At 44.7% G+C, this 23,429-nt stretch overlaps 1 protein-coding gene across 11 annotated transcripts in view; it reads left to right on the top strand.

The window, feature by feature from the left end:
- Positions 1 to 23,429, top strand: part of CREB5 (cAMP responsive element binding protein 5) — a 494,465-nt gene that overhangs the window by 352,307 nt on the left and 118,729 nt on the right. The window contains exon 1 of one of the 11 annotated variants that reach the window (XM_049093757.1): positions 11,467 to 11,650. The exons of the other annotated variants lie outside the window; for them this stretch is intronic. Coding sequence (XP_048949714.1) covers positions 11,604 to 11,650 — 47 coding nt within the window. The 5' untranslated portion in view covers positions 11,467 to 11,603. Of the gene's footprint in view, positions 1 to 11,466; positions 11,651 to 23,429 lie in introns of those variants that run through there. 11 annotated transcript variants of the gene reach the window in all.

Raw genomic sequence — 23,429 nt, forward strand, 5'->3', positions numbered from 1 at the left:
CTCCCCAAACTTGAATTCTTACTCTCAGACATTCCATTTTCCATACAGCAGTTAATGCAGGTTCTTTAAAATACAAATCAGATCATGTGAGGCCTTTCTCTCGACTTCTCCCTGAAAATAAAATAGAAATGCTGTTGTGCCAGCAAGACCTCTCCGACTTCTCTGGCATTTCTTACCCCTCCCCTTATCTTCTCTGCCTGGCCTTCCTTCCAGTCAGGGAGCACACCAAGTCCTTCCCCCTTCAGGGTGTTGGTCTCGGTTCTGTCTGCACACGTCTCCCTCTGTGTCTACACTCACACCTTCATATTTTATTATTCAGTTCTCAGGTACAATGCCATCTCTTTGGAGAGGACTTCTCTGAACACCTTATCTGAAAGACTTCACCATACCCACCCTTCCTTCATGGTCTAGCGCTCCATGGGGTTGTGTTAACAAAGTACTTAAAAAAAAAAAAAAAAAGATTTTGCTTATTTATTTGAGAGAGAGAGCATGAGCAAGGGGAGGGCAGAGGGAGAGGGAGAAGCAGACTCCCCGCTGAGCAGGGAGCCGGATACCAGGCTCCATCCTAGGACCCCAGGATCACTATCCTAGCCAAAGGCAGATGCTTACCCGACTGAGCCACCCAGGCACCTCTGTTAACAAAGTACCCTGAAAATTGTGGAGTATTTTTCTGCTCATCCCTGTAATTTTAAAATAACTATTGTAGCCCTTGGCCTCACAGACTACCACGGTCGCCTGGACCCCAGAAGCCACCCCCATGCTTTCCATCCATTGTCCTTTATTGGTCAGTAGTGGTCTGTTTTGTTTTCTGCTGTTTCTCTGACATCTATCTGGACCCAGAGATCCAGCAGCATCCTTATACCAGGATGTTCCCTTTCCACCAGTACGCCCTCTACGTGCCACCGTAACACCTTATGACTATGTGTTTCCTGGAGTTCTCAGCATATATAGTGGAGCAAATTTGCCTTTATCAGCTAAAATCTTTTGTAAAATTACTTGAAACTAGTTAAGAACAAAAGGGCGTCAGGAAATGCAGAGAAAGATAGTGAAAGGGGAGACAAGGTGGAAACAAAAGGATCTCAATTTTTGCTGAGGCTTGGTCAGGTCGAGAGATATCAGGTGACACCAAATAGCCTTTGTTAAAATAACAGAAACTTTGACAAATTAAAAGGAGCTGCTCCAGACTAAGTTATGGGGCTTTCTAGGCTCCAAATCATAACCTTGCAAAATTGTGCTACCCTGTGCAACTGCGTGCATCATGGATACCGTTTCAGTTTGGGGTAAGGTATATGCACTCCCACACACAACAGCATCTCAGACTTGAGACAGGAAAGACTCTGGGCTTGACAATGAGAAGTCAACAAGGACTTTTTTTTTTTTTTTTTTTTAACCAAACGGAAAAGGCAATTTGCTGGTCATTACAGATTATTTCTGAAAATATCCAGAACTTTAAAGAGGATTAGTATCCCCAAACTATTTCATTCAAAGATGAGAATCATTAATAATGATCAGTGTCTCTTTATTCTCCGAATCTTGGAAGCTTTCCTCTTCTGCCTACACAAAGCTTCTCTGAGTAAATGGCTGTAAAATTCCAACAAGTATCAGAATGAAAGGGGCACGATGGCCCCTGGCTTAATGGGCAGTAAGCGACCAAAGACTCTCCTTTCCTTCTGTCATCTCCATCATTATTTTCCTTGTTCACTGCCCTTTACGTTCCTACAACCTTGATACCTCCTGTTGAAGCATTATTTTCCCAGACATTTAGCGCCTATGAAGGTTTTTCCCTTTTGTCTGTTCCCTGGACTTATGTGTGGTGTCTGTTTTAATCATTGTTTCAGTGCTGCTGTGACAGTATTAATATGACAGAGCGTTGGTCAAACAGAAATTATACAAGGACTATCATTGTAATTCAGACACTTAATTCCTACTTAGCAGTGGATACAGCCCTGGATGACTCACAGGTCATGATCCCCATTCCCCTTCATCCATCACTTGCATTTTTGGGTCTGTGGAGGGCCTGGCACTTTCTCTTCTCAAGTGCTCATGGCACTTTACAAGGATAAACATAGAAGACTTCTCAAGAACTTTAAAACATCCTTTAGAGAAACAGATGGGAAAAGAACTCTGGAGAAGGGACACCTGGGTGGCTCAGTTGGTTGAGGATCTGTCTGTAGCTCAGGTCATGATCTCAGGGTCCTGGGATAGAGCCCCACGTTGGGCTGTCTGCTCAGCCAGGAGCCTACTTCTCCCTCTCCTTCTGTCGCTCCCCCCTGCACATGCTTGTCATACTCCCCCCCCCCTCAAATAAATAACAAAATATTAGAAAGAGAAAGAGAGAGAGAACTCTGAGGAAGGTGACCCCGTGCAGAATTTTGTAGCATTCTGTAGTACACAGAACCAACACCACTGTTTGATGTTCAGCTGAAGTTCTAGAAGATAACCAAGTTGTGCCAAAGATGTGGTGGGCTTATACCATGCAGTGCACTCTTCAGCTACCAGTAGTATTTCTTTCCCTTCCCCAAAGCACCCTCCCTGTGATTGTCACACGAAGAGACTGGGAATATTGCAAAGTAAACATCTGGAACCATTGATAGTAAACATAGGAGAGAAATGCCTTGTTAAACCAGCCACAGGTCAGGAAGCTCTAATCTTATCAGGAGTCTTGGGACTATAATTCCATAGACCATTTAAATGTGTTATGTCACTGCGAATATGTTTTATTTCCATCCATAGTAGGCATCCTGCTTTGGAAAAGCCACTATAGCCGATTTTTATAGGATTGATAATTTTACTATACTTCTTAGCTTAAAAGATAAGGCATAAACAAGATCACAGCTCCTTTATACCCTGAATTGCAGTGGAAATATAAACATATTCATATGTGTTTTCTTTTACTTATTAATTTATTTCTTTATAAAATTTCTAGGACTGCGGCATGACCAGTTAGAATTCAGTCTTTCTTGAAGTGTGCACAGTCTGTGGATCAGTAGCATCAAAATCTCTAGGGAGTTTTGCTAACAATGCATATACTTAGGCTCCTCCTTGCTGTTGCAGTCTTTGAGGTAGTACCGGGAAATCTGCATTTTAGTCTGTTCTCCAGAGATTCTCAGATATAGCAAATCTGAGAACCATTGAGCTAGAAAAAGACCAAGGTCTGCAGGTCACAGTGCCAGGATCTGGGTCAGCCTTCAAAGCTTCAAGATACGGCTGCGTGTGGCTGCTTTTCTTTACCTGTAAAGAGCGTAGCTTGAAGTTTCATATAAGACAGCATGCTTTGTTTTCTTGGGGATTTGAAACCTGGGGTCCATGGTCAAAAGGAGGGTGCGTGGGACTCCTGGGTGGCTCAGCGGTTTAGTGCCTGCCTTCAGCCCAGGATATGATCCTGGAGTCCTGGGATTGAGTCTCATAACAGGCTCCCTGCAGGGAGGCTGCTTCTCCCTCTGCCTGGGTCTGTGTCTCTCTTTCTCTCTCTGTGTGTGTCTCTCATCAATAAATAAATTTTTAAAAATCTTAAAAGAAATAAAGGAGGGTACACAGTTTTCATTAGACTCTCAGGAAGGCATGTTGCTGAAGAAAAGTATGTTCCAACACAAAAGTGTGCATTCCAGTCTAGGTGAGGGCTAAGGGAAAAGAATTGGGCACTCAGACTCCCCCAATGGTGCTTGGATCTCACTTTCCTTCCCATTTCTTTGAATGTCAGAGGAATTCTAAAGTTTATGAAGGAGGAGGTTTGGATCTCTCACTCCCATACTTAAGACCCTTTGGACATTGTAATATTCAGTTTTCCTCTCATAGGAATGGAGAGGACGAGACCAAGTTATTTATAAATCCAACAGTACTATACTTCTAGAAAGACAGAAACATCTCCCAGTGCATATGAAAGGGTCCCTGTGATCCTTTTCTGAAAGTTTAAAGCTAAATTTCAGCATAAGGCAGGATTAGCTGCACCTTTCCATTTGGGATTCTGATGCCGGTACAGACACTGCTGTCATGTCCAGGCCTGAGAGGGACAGCAGAATGTGGAAGTGGGCTTGGAAACCAAAATATTATGTCAGCAGTTTTCTCTTTCATTTATTCTCTCTTATCAAAACCAACTCTTTAACTCAGGCACTCTGTTAATAAAAACATAGATAATTTCATTTGGAAGGCCCAAGAGCTTCATGTTTGGGGTTAAAAAAAATTCCTCTTATCCCCTCCAGGCACAAGTGTTGGAGGGCTTGTCCCCCTTGCAAACTCTCTGAATAAATCAGTGCTGGTGAACCTCTCTGCTCAGAGGACAGGGTGGTCAGTTACTAAATACACACAGAGCCTGCAGCGGGAGTCTCTGGGAAAAGAAACAAAACCACAAATACAACTCCTGACTTTAAGCCTTCCTTTTTATTTTTAATACCCTTAAAACCTCTTCAAATTCATTCTTTTGTAGTTTTTTAAAAATTTATTTAAAGATGTTTAATAACAAAAACAACCAGTGGAGTGTACTTTCAAGGCCATCGTCCAAGCAAGTAAGTAGTCTTTTTCAGAAAGCCCTTTTGTGCAACTGCAAAGTATTGGAGGGGTAAATATTCAGAATGGAGACACCCCAATACTTCACACTTAGAATATGCAAAGGAATAACGTTGTTCACTGAGTGTGAAAGTGGGCAAGAATGACTTTTCCAGATATGAACACTCAGCAACATGATGCTTAGGTTCTGACAGGCACACATTTTCCTCCACGTGAAATGAGGGGACCCACCAAAGAAACAAAGAGCTTGGAAGCCAGCTGCCTGCGGTTACTAGGGGACCCGTGGGGATTAACTTTGCAGTGCAGGTTCAGATTGTGGCCCCTGACAAGACTTCAGGGATGTAGCGGAGGTCAGGTGAGTGGTGAGAGTCAGGCAACGGCATCTTATCACCTGGCAGGGGTGACCTCCTGCATTTCTGACTTCTCCATGTTATGCCATAAGGCTTCATTCTTCCCTGCTTCTACTCCAGGCCTCCTCTTTTGGTGAAGCTCCCTGATCAGAAGCCTGAATCTAAGAAGACCCACATTCCCCATCCTGCTCGCTTTGACCCAGACACTGCTTCCTTCTGCTCACGCAGATTAGCCGGCTCACCAGGAGCATCTGGTTGTACAAGGAGTTAGTGCTCGGATACAAACCAAGGAGGTGGCACAGTCCCATCCCTGACTTGGGCATTAGACGACTTTTCATTTGACTCTCAGCCCCACTGTGACATTTAGGCAGGTTACTCAATCCCCAGTCAGTTTTTTCATGATATGGGGATAAGAAGAGTGCCTACTTTCTAGTGTTGCTGGGTCTTGAGAGGATTTAAAATATTAGTATCTGTGGGATATCTAACACAATACACGGCACAGTATTTGTGCTCAGTAAATACTGGCTAATGATGAAGCTATGTGTGCATATATTCATATATGTGTAAATTTCTTTGTATGTATGCAGGCACATGTGCATATAGACGCATGTGTACTTTCATATATATATATATATATATATATATATATATATATATATATATATATGTTCATGTGCCAGTAAGATGTGTAGGATAGCTACAGAACTAGGAAAAATTATCAATTTCTATAAATTTTAACAGAGAAGGCCATAATCTTAATGTTTCACACAGACAGCAGTTAGAATGAGGGAAAACTAAAACAGCAAGCTGACAGGAGATTGAGAAGGAGGACAGAATGAACACAGGTAACGCTTCCAAGCAAACGCTCAATCCACTGTAGACACCGCCTCTCTTCCCCGCAGCCGGCCAGGTAGACCTAGAGCTTCTCCCCTATCATTTCACTAGTCCTCCCAGTGCTCATGAGGGATGCAGAAGGGAGTAAATCTCACCAACCAGGGCTCCGGACAGGCGGGGGGCGGGGTGGGAGGGTGGGATGGGGGTCCACAGCTCCACATTGAAGGGAGGGGCTCACTCTCAAGGTTGTGAAATTGCTGACGTGCCCTTGCACAGCTCCAAGAGCCAAGAGCAAGCCGCCTCCTTAGAGATCACACCCCATGCCCCCTACCTGCTTCACCCTAGACTGGCCTGGTCACCACACTCTGTCAAAGGGACCAGGAGAATTTGGTAGATGACCTTTCTGAACCGAGGTTAGCCACAGAGCCTGTGATGGAAGCCTGTTCCTCTCCCTTCATTTGGTGGCCCACCTTTCCCGAGAAGGATTGCCCCTCAGCCAGTCCTGGGCATCAGCACTACCATGTCCCACCTCCACTCAACACAGGAACAAGAATTCACTGTAGTCAAGCAATGCTGGTATGTTCCAATCCTGTCTATACTTTTGCCTACAGATGTTTGAGCCTCCTCCACTTTGAGCTTTCTCTACCATTTTTTGGAGTGCTCTTCCCATAGTTCCAACCCTGAGTTGGAGGGATCGATGGTTAGAACCGACACCACCATTGCTTTGGGGACAAATGAGTCCTGGGGTCAGTCTCTTCTTCCTTAGGGCACCTCAACACCCTGACCAATAGGAAAATAATTGCTCCCTTTTACTTCAAGTCTTGGTTTCTCTGGATGTTTCATATGGGAAACTGGAGAAAACAGTCTAGTGTCCGCTGCTCTGATCCAAACCTCAGTGTGCCCATTCTGGCATCGCCATCATGTGGATCCAGGAACAGAGGAGCAAAAAGAATCTAAGGCCTTTTGAGGAGAAATATGCATAGTGCAGGGATGGAGAAGGCCAACCAGAAGATTTCCTAGGATTTTCTTATTATCCCAGGTTTTTTAGTTTCCAGATCTCAAGAAAACCACAGAAAAAGTCTAAGGACGCAAAAGGGAAAGAGGACTTTTGGGAGGGAAAATATTCAGGGAAGACAGAACAGCCTATGCTGCCAACCCTCGAGCTTTAATCGTGTTTCTTGAGGACCTACAGTGTGTGAGCCAGGTGCTTCCTGGGTGCTAGGGTGCTGATGGATAAATGGGTAAGCCCAGGTTCTACCCTGAAGAAGCTAGTGACTCATGAGGAAGACAGGCATGGAAATAGGTACCTTCCATAATTGCTAGAATAGAATCTGGTCCAGGATGCCATGGGAAGCTAGAAAAATGGACAGTCCTACCCCAGGGTAATAGTTGTACAAAATGTTCATGGAAAAAGTAATGCCTGAGCTGAGGAGTATGTTCATTCACTTATTCATTCATTTTTTCAACAAATATTCATTGGGTGTCAGCTGTCTTTCAGAAACTGTGATAAGTTCGAATGATATAATGACATGTACTTTTGGGTTTTTTGATGACATGACATTTTAAAGATGGAGAAGTTAGGGCAAAGATGCTATGAGTAGGCAGGATCAAGGATAATATTTTAGGGCTGATCAGTGGGCTCTCCTTACCTCCCGATACCTACCCCTTAAGCTTCCTGATGCCTCCTCCATTAGAAATTCATTCCTGTGTTTGAGACACTTTTAACGTTGCCACTTCAGAACTTTACAAGTAGGTTTGGACACAGGAAGGTCCAGCAAGCTGCCTGAGGGCACTTGGTGCCAGGGCTGGGATGTAGGAGTTGCAGTAGGTACAAGACAGAAGTAACCAAGGGCTGACCAGTCTGTTTTTCTCCCTGGGAGTGCCGGGAGCTGGCTGTAGGAGGCTCAGCCATCTAAAGCAGCTAATTCCGCTAGCACACAGGATGCATGCTGCACAGGTTCACCCAGACAGCCCCTCAGCCTCTGTCCACTGTGAAAACACGGGACACCCAAGTTGAAGGGAATGCTGAATGACACCACGTGGGTGTGCAGTGGTCTGTGACCGGAAGGTTCGCTGGAAGCAATTTGCAAAGGAGGCCTTAGAAAACCACCTGGATGGTTATTGTAAATTAAAAAAGGAAGAGATGCCACTTTTTTCTGAATAATTTTTAATACTAGGTTTATGGCTGGGTACATATGATAGTCATTACAGCTTATTTAACGCTGAAATTATCTGGCCCCTCAAACTCCACTGGGACTGAAGGAATCATGGGTCAAATTTTAAAAACAACGTCTGAAAGAAGATGATATGCCTTTCCTTGAGGAGAATAAATTCAAACCTATAAGAGAGAGAGGGAAAAAAAAGTCCGCTGTCTCTAGGAAGCATCGCTATCATTTCATATATTTGCTGCGTGCCTCCGTGTGCTCGAGCTCAGAAATTCCCCCAGACACGCAGAGTTTTCTCTAGTTGGCCCTTGCACCCTTCAGTCCTGCCGTCCAAGTTGTGCCTTTTCTAGTGGGTTGTTTTGGAGATGGTCCAAGCGTATTCTGAACTCTGAGCTCAAATCTCAGAGGCTTCCACTTGTCCGGAGCCCAGCATTTCATCAGGAGCTGGGAGTATGGGAGTGAGTTACAGGGAACAGCTGCGCGGTACCCACCACCCTCTCCCCAAGGATGACACGTTCTGAAAGGAGGGTGTTGCAAGCATTCCTGAGCAAGCCAGCTAATCTGGAGGCCTAGCCTGCTGGCCGGGAGCTACTTTTAAGAAGGCTCCCACTGGAATTACAGCATCTCACAAGCCCTATCTGTAAAGCCCCCAGTCTTCAGAAGAGCAGCTAGGACGCAGAGGGGGCTGCAGGGGGGCGGAGAGGCGCGCGGGGAATCAACCAGAGGGCCAGATGGGTGAAAAAGGAAGCTCTGGAGTCTGGGGGTGGGGGGGGATTTCCTTTTGGGAACAGGATATTCTCTATCATTAGCTGCTCACAGGAAGGAAAATGGGAAAGCAGGGTTTCTTTTCAAGTGGGGAGAAACCCAGCAGCCAGTGAGAATGCCTGATTTGGAATGGCAGGGAGGGGTACTTATGTTTGGACCAGCAAGTGCAAATGTAAATACTCAGAACCCCTTTGAACTCTGAAATTGTTTCCAACTCGGGCCAGCACTCCAAAGAAGGTTTGTTGGAATGTCAGTGTGTCCTGGCACATTGTTGGGCTTCAGTGGCATCATCGTCGGGGCACAGGGCTCTCAGAGTTTGGCTGGGTTCTAGAAGCTCTGAACCCACTGGCCACACCACTCACCCACCGCTCAGAGGCACGCTCACCATCTTGGAACCTTTTGGCCCCTTCCTCCTCTTGGCAGAGGCAAAGATGCTGTGGTGTCTCATGAGAAGTCTGTGCCTGGCTTCGGCCAAAGCTGCCATCCCCTTCGTTACTTATACGGGAGAGCTCCTTTTACATCATCTTTACCTACAGCAGAGGGTCCCTTTTACCTACTTCAAGGAAGGAAAAAAAAAAAAAAAAAAAGGCAGGGACCCACTTCCAGCAGCTTAACCCTGCCTCTGTGACTTAGTATAAGAAAAATCGTAGAGAGATCATTTTCCCATTGAGGTTACAGGAGGATGTCAGTTTGGAAAACTTTTACCACATACCCATTTTGAGATGCCTAAAATAATAATGTAAAGAAAACAGTTCAATACGAAAGCTAAGGCAAGGATGGGGGTGGGAGGGGTGTTGTCGGGAGCAGAGAAGGCAAAGGGAAAGTCCTTAGCTTTATATTAACCAACATGGTCAATGGCTCTTATAAAAGGGAGAAAGTGGCTTCTGTAAAATCTTGTCAACCTACCTCGAAGTGGAAAGGCTAGTAGGAGTGATTGAAGAGTTTGTTTTATTTATTCCCTGCATCAGAAGAAAAATCCATAGCTGCTTGGCGAGTCAGACGTAAATGAGTTATACAGGCCACTGACATGGTGGACCAAACTTTATAACAACCACATTTGCCGCTGTCAGGCCACAGGCTTCAGTGGCGCCAGCTGTAATTACGGCTGATCACCTTTAATTCAGAGCTGCCTGCCTTGATAAAGGTGTCACTGCAGAAACTGTGGCATCAGCGTCAATTGGGGATGTCATGCTCCAGGCAGACTGCTGGAGAAAGCGCTTCCCCGCCCCCGCCCCCAGGGTCAGGCAAACACTTGGGCAGACCTTGCTTTTTAGCTGGATATTCCCTGAAGCTGTGATTTAAATTCCAAGGGACTCAGATTAACCGTCCTGTCCCCAGCAGCAGAGATCTTTAACAAGCAATAGATTCCTCTGCGAGCAGAGGAGCAGAGGGTAGGAGTTGGGATCCTCTCCGCTGGGCAACAGGAGCTGAAGAGACCAAGGTTTGTAGCATCTGTTCAGTTCCCTGGGCACAGATGCGACGAGGGGCAGCAGACTTGGGCAAAAGCTATGATCCTTTTCGAAAACAAAACAAAACTTTGCAACTCTACGCCTTTCTTCTGCTTTTGTGGTATTTAAAAGAAATTTCTCGTGAACTTCCCATTTTTTGAAAATCACTATTTTTTTTTTTTCTTTTTTAAGGAGGCATGTAAGGGTGGTGGTGGGGGGAAGATTAAAAGGAGAAGGTAGGGTTAAAAACCGTCGCTAATAAAGCAGCAAGTGTCTGTACTGTTCTAGGTAAAGTCCTGAGCAGAAGTGTGAAGTGAGGAGTAGAACCCGCGTTAAAAGGGCTTCACTCCTGTTGGTGAAGGATGATGTTTGACTCCCGCCCCCCACCCCCACCCCAGGCTGGTTTTCCTCACTCTGTAATTAAAGGAGAGACACACATACTGTTTGTTCTCCCTGTATCCTTTTAAACTCACAGACAGCCCCACCTGCACTGGTACCCCCGACCCCACCCCCAGCAACAGGTAGAGGAACAGGATAGCTTGTCTTTCATTTTGAGGATGGATGTGTTTTAACTCTCTCTTCTTTGGACAGCTCACCTGAGAGTGGAGTGCTAAGCTCAGAGTCAAGCTTTGTGTTCTGGGACTAGGGGCCTTTACCCTCCCGCCCATAAAAAAGGGACCAATAGGGGCGGGGGGGGGGGGCGAAGTTGGAGTGGGGAGCCACTGTGATTTCCCAGACCTTGATGGCTTCAGACACAGGCGCGTGTTTGGCCCCGAAGTGGGTTTGCCCTTGCTGACAGGGAGGTCAGATGTGCGAAATCTCTGGAGGGCTGGTGGTTGGCATCCAGCAACAGAAAATCCAGCAACAGCTCCAGGGGAAAAAAAAAAAAAAAAAAAAAAAGAGCCTTGAGCCATGGAAACCGTGTCACCTGGTTCTGAAAGGAAAGCCTGAGCTGGGGAGCAGTCTTGGTTGGACAAGCCCCGTCCATCCCAACCTGACCCCTGGGTCTCTACTTCTACTTGTATCTCCAGTCCTGTTTGCAAACACGGGGACCTTTTTGTTGTTGTTGTTTTAAAACCAGCATTTTTTTTAAAAAAAAAATCGGAACCAGTGGACCCCTGCCCACAGAACCCCCGGTCCCTCTCTGAGTCCGAGGCAGCTGTTGGGCCATCCCCAGGCGGCACTGTTTCCACCGCTGTTTACTGGTTTCTAAGGGCAATTGCACCACTAAAGGCTCCCTGAGTCTGGAACTCGGCCTGGGGCTGTTTTGGTTACATTGAAGTTTTTGCTTCAGTTCTGCCAGATTTAAATGGTGACTTCACCAGCACTGAGCTAAAAAGAAGAAGGGGGAGGAGGGCGAGCCCAGGAGAAAGAGCGAGCAAGGGAGCGAGCCGGAGGGAGAGAGCCAGAGCTAGGCGCAAGAGAAGGGCCAGCGCATTACATCATCGCTTGGCCTGGAATCAAGTGGGAAGGATATGACTCACTCAGGCTAGTTAAGCTTTGGCTCAAATTCTACACACACTCATTCCAGAGCTCTCATGTTCTGCACCTCAGGAGGGAATTCAGCCTCAGTGATGTCCATGAGGTTTGTTTTTAATTTTATTTTCTTTTTTCCCGATTTTATAGAATTTTTTTTTGCCCCTACCGCCTTCTTCTCTCCAGCCTTCATCCTCCTCCTCCTCTTCTTTTTCTTCCCTTTCCCCCCTTTCTGCCCGTCTTTGTTTCTCCTCTTCTTCCTTCTCCTCTTTCCCCAGCCCCTCCGCTCCTCTTCTTGTCCCGAAGAGGCATTTCTTTTCACTTTGATAAGAGTTTTTGTGCTAGCACAGCGGCCTGAATGAGTTGAACCGAGGCCGGGGTTGGGCAGAGAAAAAAAAAAAAAAAAAAAAAGGCAGAGCGAGCCAGAGCGCGACAGAGCAAAGAGGCCACAAATAAAAAGCGAAGCGAGAAAGAGCAAACTCGGGCGAAGTTTCTTTGCGGCGGTGTCGCTCCTAATCGGAGGAGACAGGGAGAGAGTTAAAATGCAGGAACCAATCGCTTGAATGGTGATGTAATGCAAGAACCGCAGGGTAGTTAAGTAATGTGAGAGCAAGGGGGTCAGGGTTGCAAAGCATTTACCTGCTCTCAAGGGGTTTTCAGTTTATTATCAATTGCAGTGACTGTAACTGGCTTCAGACTGCAATCTCTAATTATTCACAGACGCCCCTTTTTTATCTTTTATTATTAAAAGTAAAACTATATTATGGTATTTTAAAAAAAACACGATATTATCACAGCTGTGTATTATTTTCCACCAGGATTCTCTCTCCCTCTCTTTCTTAAATGGCTCAAAACGGTTGTCTTTTCATAAAAGGTCGAAGTGAAGTGACGGTGGGAGTGGGGGGGCGGTGGCTTTCTGAGTGTAACTGGTGAATTGCAAATGCCTGGAGAAGGATTTGGTGTGGTGTGCTGAGTATGAAGAGGTGTGCGATTGCATTTATTATTAAGACTTGACTGTGGGCTTGTATAGTCGTAGGGGACGAGCCTCCGAAGTAGCCACAGTCCTTTGCCTATTACTTCGGCCAATGTTAACGGCGACTGTGCATTTGCTTGAGAATTTTAACTTTCTGTTGTTTTACGTGACAGCTTAATCTGGTGCTATCTTTGGGACTTCTGTGTTCTTGAATTAATTTTGAGATGATATGCTGTGGTTGTGGGGGAGATGATGGAAACTTCCTGATTGATTTGTCTAGAAACAGCTAATTAATGTTGGCAAGTCAGGAATCAACACTAAATAAATGGGGGAGGGGGCAAAGGATGGTGTTCTTAAGGCTTTATGGCTCTAGTACACCCAGAGACAGAAACAGATATTTTGAAAATTACACCACATTTCTGTGGTGTTTCATAAAATGGATTTAGTGCTGTGATGCACTGCTCAGGCTGTGGACCATCTGAAACCATCCAGCATCATTGGATAGTTACAGACCAGAGCCCTCTGCATCTAGAGACCCTGGCCCCGTGAGAGTGGTCCTGACCCCTGGCTACTCCAAAACTTCTCTGCTTGGTTAGCTGTGATCGTCCTACAGTGAGAGGCATAATGAGGCATGGGACACATACCAGAAAGGCGTTTATGTTTATTTACTAAATGCATGTCTTGGTTATAATTAATTATGACTTTTTATGGATCTTTTTCTCGCTCTCCTTTTCTGGGCAGAGATGGAAGGGGCAGGGAAGGCAGAGGTGATTTTTGGAAGAAACAGCCTGGTGTGGTCAGGTCAAGAGGCCTGAGTGCAAATCCTGATGACCTGGAGCAAATCACTTGAAGCATCTGGGCTTCGTTTTAAAATAAGGGAGCAGACAAGGTGGGCTGTAAGCCCCTCCCCCACGTGTGGAACCAATCTGGGATGGTCTCTGAAGTCCCTTCCAGCTGGAAAGTTCTGTGTCTGTGTCTGTGTCCGTGGTCTGTAAAAGTTCTGCTAAAAGGTATTTGGCGTAGCTTTTCAGAGAAAAAGTACATTTGAATTCAAGATGCATTAGTGCCTTAAATGAATGGAGGAGGGTGAGGAGAAACAGGGTTTTCTCCACTTTGAAGATTGTTTTTTGTTTTTGCTTTTTTGGCGTCAAGAGTCCCCTAGTGAAGGTCTTAGTTTTCGAATGCTACCTGCAAGGAGTCCTTAACGAGGGAGAATTACGTGAGTGAGTCTTGCAGAAGAGCAAGGGAGGATTTACTGATCCAGCACATTTTCCTAAAAGACCCTGCAAGTTTCCTCAGATGCATAGAACAGGGCTGCAAATACAGGAGACACATATATTTCATTCACTCATAACGATACACAACAGTATTGGTAATGAATTTATTCCTCTAGAAGAAGATCGCATGACTCCTTGATAGGTTTCAGGAATTTTAATACAAATTCAAGTTTTTAAGTGGAGGTTGAAGGCTCAATTTTAAGACTTCAAAGAACATGAAAGGCAAAACTATATGTGCTTCTTAGAAAGATAACTTTCCCAAACAATATCCCTATTCTTCAGCCAAATCCCAGGGCAGTGGCCTTATTGTAAAGCATGTATTTATGGACCAAGCCTTAATTGTGCATAGGGAGAAGGACCACAACTATGCCTATCTGGGGGTGGGGGGGGGAGGAATTACCCAGCGCTGAAACGAAACCGCTGGTGAAGGTTATTAGTCATTGTGCAAAGTTTGATGAGTGCCAAATGTGTGCTTGAGACTCTTCAGGAATAAAGAGGGCATGATTTCTTTTTTTAGAGCATTACAATTTATGTTGACTTGGCTCTGAGTTGTTCACCTTAATCAGAAATGCTCTGCTTACAACTGACAGGCAGGCAGTGCAGGGAGCATGAGCCCAGCCGAGCTCTTAGATCAGCCTAATATTATCTCGCTTCTTCCCCATGGTAGCCTGGAAAGGTAAAACTGATTGCTTCCACCATTTGGAGATTGTTTTGTTTTCTTTGAAGTTTTTGTCTTGGTTATTGTTTTGTAACTGACATTTTTACTGGGATAATTGTAGACTTACCTGCATTTGTAAGATAGGATAGTGATGCTGTGTACCCTTTACCCAGTTTCCCCCAATGGTAACATCTTACAAAACTATAGTAAATATCTCAACCAGAATATTGACATTGCTGCAACCCACTGCCCTTACTCAGTTTTTTTTTTCTGGCTTTATTTGTACTCATTTGTTTGTGTGTGGGTTGTTTTTATCCATGTGAAAACTGAGGGTCAGACTTGCCATAGTTCACCCAAGCTCTAACCCCTTGAGTTCACTCCACACTGGGTTTACCTCGCCATCACTGACAAACTTTGCACCATCGTCATGTCGGTCAGGGGCCTCATGGCTGTGTTGTCAATGAGCAATCTAAGTGATGTTGCCTATGTTTTATAATTTTGGGGGGCACGGCTGGAATGGTAGCTTTGCTCTCCATAGGGGTCCCTGGGGCCATGCCTCCCATGTTAGCAGGTGAAGAAGGAGGCAAGGCTTCGATGGCATGATAGAAGAGGCACACATGTATTCCCTCTGGACGCCAGGCACAGAGCTGAGGAATGCCAACTGTCCATGCCTAAGCTTCACCATAGCCGGTGCTGAACTCAGCATTCTTCCTCTTGCCCTTGCAGTTTTGCCTGGGTGGATACACCTGTGGCACCAGGGATCAAACATCTATTGATCAGAGAAGTAGTGTAGGGTTTCCTGAAAAGAGCATGGCCTTTGAAAGGGTCCAAAGGACTGAGTTCAAATCATTTTTCCACTTACTAGTTGTGTGACTTCGGCAAGCCGCTTAGCCTCACTGCACAATAGTTTCTATCTTCTATGTAGAATGAGGACTGCGATACCTACCACGTGGGTTGTGAGGGGTGGAGATCCATAGTGAGGCCCCCAGCCTGCAGTGAGATAACAGAAAGTAAGCCTTGGCTGCTGCTACAGGGAAGCAGTGAAGAATCCACTGGGAGAAGCTTCTGTGCAGGTAACCAGCTTCAGACTCTACCTGGTTTGAGATCATGTCAAGTGTGAGAGAGGTGAAAGTACAATTCTGATTAAGGTAAGGTGAGGATTTGCCAAATTTCCAGTGCTCTGAGTGGAGGGAGAGATGAAAATAGTGCAGGTTGGGAGGGAGACTCTTGCATCCGTGCTGTGGCTTTGGGAATGGGAAATGAGGTGAAATGGAGATGAGTGAATTCACCCCTTAGAACCAGATTCCATTCCTGGCTTGAACGAGAGAAGGCTGTTTTTGCAATAGCATATGTGGGTAACAGGTATCTTGAATTGGGTGAGACTGCCTTTCAAGCTTGCACCTCCCCTCGTGCATTTCTCTGGTGGTGGAACTGGTGTTTTGGAGACTGAAGGGAAGGGGGTTTCCAAGGTGGGAAGTGGAACAGTGTGATGATGGCCAGTTTCATAGAACCATACAACAGCAGTGGGGCCCAAAGCATATATTGAGGGCTCCATTCTAGGATCCCCAAGTCTATGCTGGGAACAGGCCCCAGGCTGTTTCAAGTTGAGTGATAAAAACATGGTCTCGGATTTTACTTAGTGTTGGTCAGAAAGGCCAGGTGAACATTAAGAGGCAGAAATTCATGTGTCCTGATGAGAGAGAGAATGAGCACTGCCATGGGCCTGATAAAAAAGTAGGATGAGTAAATCTGGAACTGCATTAAAAAAAAAAAAAAAAAAAGGAGTGGTTTGAACACTGGCTTCTGCTTTCTGCTCCCTTTTTGTTTGGCTTACATGGGCCTTTGACCTTTGGAGGGGACTCCTTTTGCATCCGTTTACAGAAAGATGTGTGTGCAAGTAGCTGAGTGAATGAATGGTCCCAGCTCAGGGATGTGGGGAATAGCCAAGAGGAGGAAGGAAAACGAGTGGCATTGATAAGGGTGAGTGAAGCCAATCAAAATTCTGTGGTCCAAATTTGTGATTTTTAAGGAAATTTTCCTAGGCCTATTAAATAGTTCACTAATGCTTCCAGAGGTGTGTGTTTCATGAGTCTCATTTGCAACAGGCGCAGGTCCTTAGCTCCTTACATCTTTAAAAACAGAAATTGACTTGCCTTAGAACTCTCAAGTCCACTACACAGTACATATACACTTTATAACAAGTCCATACATCTTTCCTTCCTGCACCTATCCTGGCAGGAGAGCTTATTTAATGATTGATGAAGCAATGCTGCACCCAAGAAGGATTAATCAATAGTCCGCAATCATTATGGAGAACGTGAGAGTAGTTATACAATAGCTGAAGCCCATCTAGCTATCAGCAAAGTCCTCCTTTCCTTCCACGGGATACCAGACATTGAATTCTATCTTATAATTTCTTTCTTTGTCGTCTGAATGACTGAAATAGAACTGGATGTGTCCAAAAAAGCCAAGCCTGGAAAAAATAATAATAAGGCTCCAAATGAGTGCCAAGGTATCTGTTAATGCACAGACTCAATCACTCATCTTAATGGGAGGTGGAAATGGGGCCAAGAGGCTGTGTTATATAAGCTGGAATACCTACCATGAGTTACAGTGTTTTAGGAGCCCATGAACTTTTTTTTTTTTCCTTGTAAATCAAAGACCTTTAAAGACTTGAGGTCATGGTGAGCTGCACACATGCTGATATGGCAGAGAGGCCAGCTGGGCCTCGTCTAGCCTGTGCACCTGGCTGCCCACTTGGCTCTGCCCCTCTGCCCTCAGTGGGGTTCGTGTCACTGCTAAAGGAAGGTCTGTAAAGCTCCTTTACAAAGGTGAAACCTGTTTATTCAAAACCCCGTGCAGCCTATGTGATTGTGCCCTATGAATCATGTTGGAGTTAGATCTGTCTTCCAACTCTGGCTTTGCCACTTGCTAGCTGTGTGATTTTTGACAGTCTGTTGAAAGTTTCTGAGCAGCATTTACTTCATCTCTGAGACAGGATCCATGAAATGATGACTGTAAAGCACTCAGCATAGTAAATGTTCAGTAAATGTGAGTTATTTAATAATGGGACACTTGGGACCAGTTGACTTCTATGGAAGTCTGGATAATGATGTGTTTGGGGCATCCATAACGTAGAGAGAAATGCTGTCCTTTAGCAGTTCCTTCCCAGGCAAGTAAACTGAGTCACAGAATGCTGGTGAGACTTTGAGCAGTAGACAAGGTAAGGAGAGAAGCCTTTCATGGACCCTATTCTGTGTGACCAGATCTCTTCACTGGCCAGAAAACAAGGCCTGAGACCTCACTGTAAAGCAGTTTAGTTCAGCATCAAGAAGAGGTGGGCCTTTCCCCCCCCCCCCACTGTTTTTTAGTGAAGTACTAGGGTTCCTTTTTTAGATAGCATAAAGCAGTTTTTCTTTTGCATTTGTGTCTTCTTGACCTTCTTATTTATTTTAGTACTTCAGTCAGCTCAGCAGCAGTGCAATAAAGGGCTGATCTCCTTTAATTCCTCGGGAATTAATCATAATAACAGCAATTATGATAAACCCATTTAGTGTAAATGTAGATGTAAATTACTCTTGCGATGCATGTTCGCCTTCAGTCTGCTCTCAGGCTGTATCCACCCTGAGACGATTGCACACTAGTCTCTCTCTAGCCACACTAGTTTTCTTAATTCGGATCTTGACCTCGCTTAGACTGTGGCTGCTTTTTGGCCTTTTCCTCCCATCCAAGGCAAAGAGGAAGCTTCAGTGTATGGGTCACAAGGGATGTCATTTCATTAGGCTTCCCTCTCACCACCCAGAACTTCCTTAGCAGTAGAATAATAATCCCCTAATTCTAAATGCATCAATAAGGCAAGAATCTTAGAGATCCTTCAGCCCAACCATTCATTTTACAGATTCAGAAATCGAAGCCACCCAAAGATGTGATGAATTATCCAGTATCCCCACAGCAGAGAGATGAATGATCATAAAGCTATTTGGTGGCAGGGCCAAGACCTGGCTCTGATGCAGTGAGGAACACATTTCTGCCCTGCCAGGCTATTGGGCTTCCAGGTGCCAGGAACTCCATCTTCTCACTCAAGTGTATGCTTTCCAGTCTTCTTTTGAGTTCTGGCTCCTGGGGACGGTGCGGTAGGGTGAGTGCAAAGACTTAGCTGAGCAAGGGCACAGGGGAGCCCAACCAGCTGGCTTTGAAGAAGCTGGGAGTCTGACAGGCACCTAGCAGTGCAAAGACTCCACCCTCTGGTCTGGAGGGAGGAATGGGGAGATGGACATGAAAGCTTGCTTTCTCCACCTCCAGCCAAAAGCTCCCTGGTGTCTAGTTAGTGGGTGGGGTGTGCTGTCCCTGGGCCATAAATGAGATGGGGTAAACGTCCAGAGTCTGGCACTCTCTGCTTCCCACCACTCTCGCCTTCCTCTCTCTCCCTGCACCAGCCCTCGCTGCACTGAGTGCCTGTCTGATGAGGACAGAGTTTGGAATCCACCCCAGAACCAGCACCCACCCACCTGCAGGATGTGACCTCTGGGCTCTGAAACTCGCTGCTTCCTCCCTCTTCCTCCCCACCTAGGGACCGGTTTTAGACCACAATTCCCAACACAACCCACTTCACACTTTAATCCCAAAGAGACTCAGGCACTTTGTGACCACAGAAAACTTGTCACTTCATTACATTTCTGAAAAAAGAGAGCAAAGGGTAATTCATAGTTGTTTTAATAACTTTGCATCCTTTCCCATGGAGGCAGCTTTGAGCTGTTAGGCACAAAGGATGCCAGCTCTGACATCTCACAGCGCAACCGGGGCAGTGTTTTTCACAATGCTTTATCACCAGATTCTTCACAGCCAGTTAACCCAATTAATCTTCCCACAGTAATTATCCAGGTGCTGTACGATTCGGCTTCCCTGAAGTCTCCAAAGCTCTGCTGCGTGTAGATGAACTATTGTGCCTCCCGACCTTGAAAGGATGTTTCTAACTAATTAATGATTGTTAAGTGCTTGGAAAATGCACTTTGGAAATATGTGGGTGCTAATATGTCTGATTCTTCCACTGTGCAATTGCAGTGGATGCAAGTTGGAAATCATTCCTGTCGTTTGTAAATCATATGAGGGTGAAGATGACCCTTTCTTTTCTAAGCCAGGTATCTGGCACCCCCTTCCCTTCCTGCCTCCACCACATATTTGTTCCTTGTCCATTTCTCCCAATCTGTGTAATAAGCTGTCTTTGGTGCAATAGGCCAGTGATTCATAGGATTTCCTCCTTGAGGTGAGAAGTATCATTTGAGGTCTGTTAGCCATGTGATCTTTAACGAAGCAAACTGAAAACTGCTACTGGCTAAACTACCAGTAAAAGAAACATGTTTTTCTATATGGTAAAGTGGTTTTGAAACTTTTTGGATATGAACAACAGTGAGAAATATTATTTTATCTTGCAGCCCCATACACTCGCATGTGTGTTTACATATGTGTATATATGTATGTATATAATTTGATGGAATAGTACTTTTTTTACTGTATAAAGTCTTGGGTATCTTATATTCTATTCATTTTTCTAAGATACTATTCATGTCAGATTAAACTGATTTCACCCATTTCCCACCAACTGACCCACCAATGAACTACATCCAGAGGTGGAAAAGCATTGGCGTAGTGGAAGCATCATGAGGATGCTGGACAAGGGTCAGGAGACCTGGGTCGTATCGCCAGCATTATCCCAACTCTGAGATTGCTTCCCTGGACCTCAAGGCCCTTATATAAAATTCAGGTATTTGTTTTTAAGCTGGATTTACTCTCAGAGTACTTTGTGTAAAAAAAAAAAAAAATTTCTCTTATGTGGAAGCCAAGTATGGAAGACAGAGAGAGCCCGGACTGGCCCATAGCTACTCCCTTAAGTCACCCCCCACCCCCAACCTCCTCCTAGGAGCCCTTGGGGCACAATCTGAACAGTACTGGGCTAGAAATCTCTAAGACCCTCTAGGCCTGGAATTCAATGATCATTTTATCTCCTAGGTAATAGATTTATCAAATGGGATGCACCAAGTTTCACTTCTGTTGATTCTGAGCTAGGATTCTCCATTGGGAATCTTCAGGATCAGTGGGAATTTTTGCTCTAGGACCATCGTTCTTTCCTGCTTCAGCTTTATAGCTTGTTCTTGGGCCCCATGGGCTCGGCTTCTTCAGGGAGAGGGGGCGTTTGAAAGGTCTTCAGGAGATGCGTGAGCAGGCAGGCATGTGAGGACGTTTATTTATGTCATTGTGTCTGCTTTTTCCTTGCCTCCTAAATTCAGCAGGTTCCTGATTTTTAGCACAGCTCAAGTCATTTGGCTTACAGCTGGTAAAATACAATTTTCTGGTTCTCAGAAAGAAAGGCTTTTCAGACTTATAAAAAGAGAAGCGCATAAGACTTCTTGAACATCAAATAGCTCTTACAAAACACCATTTTGATGAGTTAAGTGTAAATGAATCAGAAACATACGGATTAAATTTCCCTTGAAAGACACATGGGTTTAAGAATTAAGGGGGGAAAGTGCTTGGCAAGATGAATTTCAGGTTTTTGCCAAACCTCAAAATGTTTGAAAAATGGCTTGAGACATTTTTACTGAACGCAAAATGCCACGGAGTTCACCCATCCCAGACATAATAGCGAATCTTTTTGACAACAACTTTATGACAAGAAAAAGGGCCTGTGGGGCTTAGCTATTTTATTCATTTCTCCTTCAATAGCCTCCCCACCACCACCACCAGAAAAAAAAAAAAAAAAAAAAAAAAGCACATTTATGGGGCTCAGAGAACTGTCTGATTGACAAACTAAAGTTTCAAGTCAGGCAATTACCAGAAAATAGCCCTACAACTCAAAAATACTTGGATTTTTTTCCCTCTATACTACCCAAAGTCAATTATACCATTTTCTAAGTGGAATAATACACTCTAGGGATATGCAGTATTTGATATATTTTATTCATTGGTGTCTAGAGCAATGCACGGTTATTCTAGTCATTTGTCTGACAGTATAATTCCAGTTTCTTTGGAGAGGGGGAAAAAGCCCACTAAAAGCAAACAGATTGGAGGGAAATATCCATTGGTTTATTAAAACAGCCGCAGTGTGGAAATGCTATATATTATAGAGGCAGGGCATGGGTTGAGGTTTTCAAGTTGCTGGGAATGGTCTTGGAAACTTGAATTCTGTTATAGCCTCTGTATTTGATAAGTTGTTTTAGAGCTTCTCCACACTGGAGAATTCTTGCTGGCATGAGAAAACTGAGGAGCAACAGATTAAGGACCCAGGGATTGGTCAGCAGAGAGTTGTGCATCTTATGGATGAAATGGCCTCCAATTATCTTTTACTAGCTATTCCTACCAGCTAGTCAAAAGCCTGCTGACACTTTTATAGCCTCATTTTTCATATGCAAAAGCACAGAAGGAGTGGGTTTTGAGTGAGCTGCAGAGCAAGTAAGAGAAAGAGTTGGGATGGGAAGCCGTGGGCCAGGCCACCCACTCTCTGAAGCTACCTTGTCTCCTGCCCTTGTTTCCTCTTCAGAGTTAAGCCAGGATCACCAAGGTTTGCTTGCTTGCTTGCTTGCTTGCTTCCTTCCATCCTTTCTTCCTTTCTTTCTTAACTTTGAAAGAAAGGGTGCATTCAGTGACTGCCAATATCGATTTAGAAACGAAGGGAGAACAATGTACTTTTCAAATGGTTTCAAGTCATGCAGACCAAAAACAAAACAAAACAAATAAACCCTATCTTTGAATCTATATGTTTTAACTCTGTGCTAGAAGTAATGGAGAGCTCTATTATTTGGTTAGTGTAGCCTCTGACACAGTGCTTCCAGGTAGGACCTTCCTCCCTAGGAACCAAAATTAATTTGTTGCAAAAGGAATACTCACAAAGGAGAGTAAAAGTCACAGGAAACACAAAAAAACTACTTTTGCCACCTCCAATGAAAATGCTATGTAAAAGTGATGGGTTAAAATATAGGCCCACCCTCTATCTCGTGCCCATCTATGTTTATTGAGCTCCAAGTAAGAAATGGAAACTAGAAATCTGGGAGAGAAAACTCAAGTGATACCAACTTTCTGTCTTGGAAAAGGTTTCAGAATCAGAAAAACTGGGGCCAAATTCTAGCTGCATTTTTACCTTTTCCAAAGCAATTTAATATAGGATAATAGGGCCAAAGAAGGGTTCCTTTGATTCTGAAAAATGCTGAGCCCCTGCCCAGAGCTCCCAGCACCTCCCTCCCACTTACCCCAAATCTCTTTCTCCCTTTATTCCCCTCATCCCTAAATCAGAAAGGATCAAATTGTGCAGTATAGCCTAGCAAATGGTTCTCATAGTTTGTAACTCAGCCACCTACAGAAAATACTGGAAAATCAATTTAAAAAATTCTAAATCTATATAGTTCCCGGTTTGGCCCCTACAAGGGGATCAGGCTGAGTGAATGCACATCAGATGGCGTGTATTTCTAGGTAGGGATTGTTACCTTCCAAAGAGATTATTTTCCTTTCGTGTTAAGCTATCTATAAGCAACAATAATTATTCACTATCTTTTCAGGCTTTTGTTGATGTACTTTAATAATCTGTCTTGCACAGATGGTTAACTCAGCCCAGAGCCTCTACCACCAATATCCATCCTCTCTCCTCTCTCTCCCTCACTCTCTCTTTCTCTCTCTCACACACACACATACACACATGTGTGCACATGCAGTGCAAGGTTAACATCTCATCTTTCCTCAACTAGTTCTTGCGTTTCCTCTTCCAGGACCCCTCCCCCAGAGCCCCCATGGTATTAGATATCATGGGGAGGGGGGGGGGTCTCCCATTACACCCTGCCCTGACTTCCATGCCTTGTCTGTTTTCTCTTAATAGATGATGAATTTCTCAAGGGCAGGGATGATCTTTTATTCACTCCCGGCCCTCATTCCTGAAACATAGCAGGAGCTGAGTAAATGTTTAAAAAAATAAACTTAAAAAAAATAATTTTAGTTG

The sequence above is a fragment of the Canis lupus genome, chromosome 14 (genome assembly GCF_003254725.2).
Source record: "Canis lupus dingo isolate Sandy chromosome 14, ASM325472v2, whole genome shotgun sequence".
Taxonomy (NCBI): domain Eukaryota; kingdom Metazoa; phylum Chordata; class Mammalia; order Carnivora; family Canidae; genus Canis; species Canis lupus.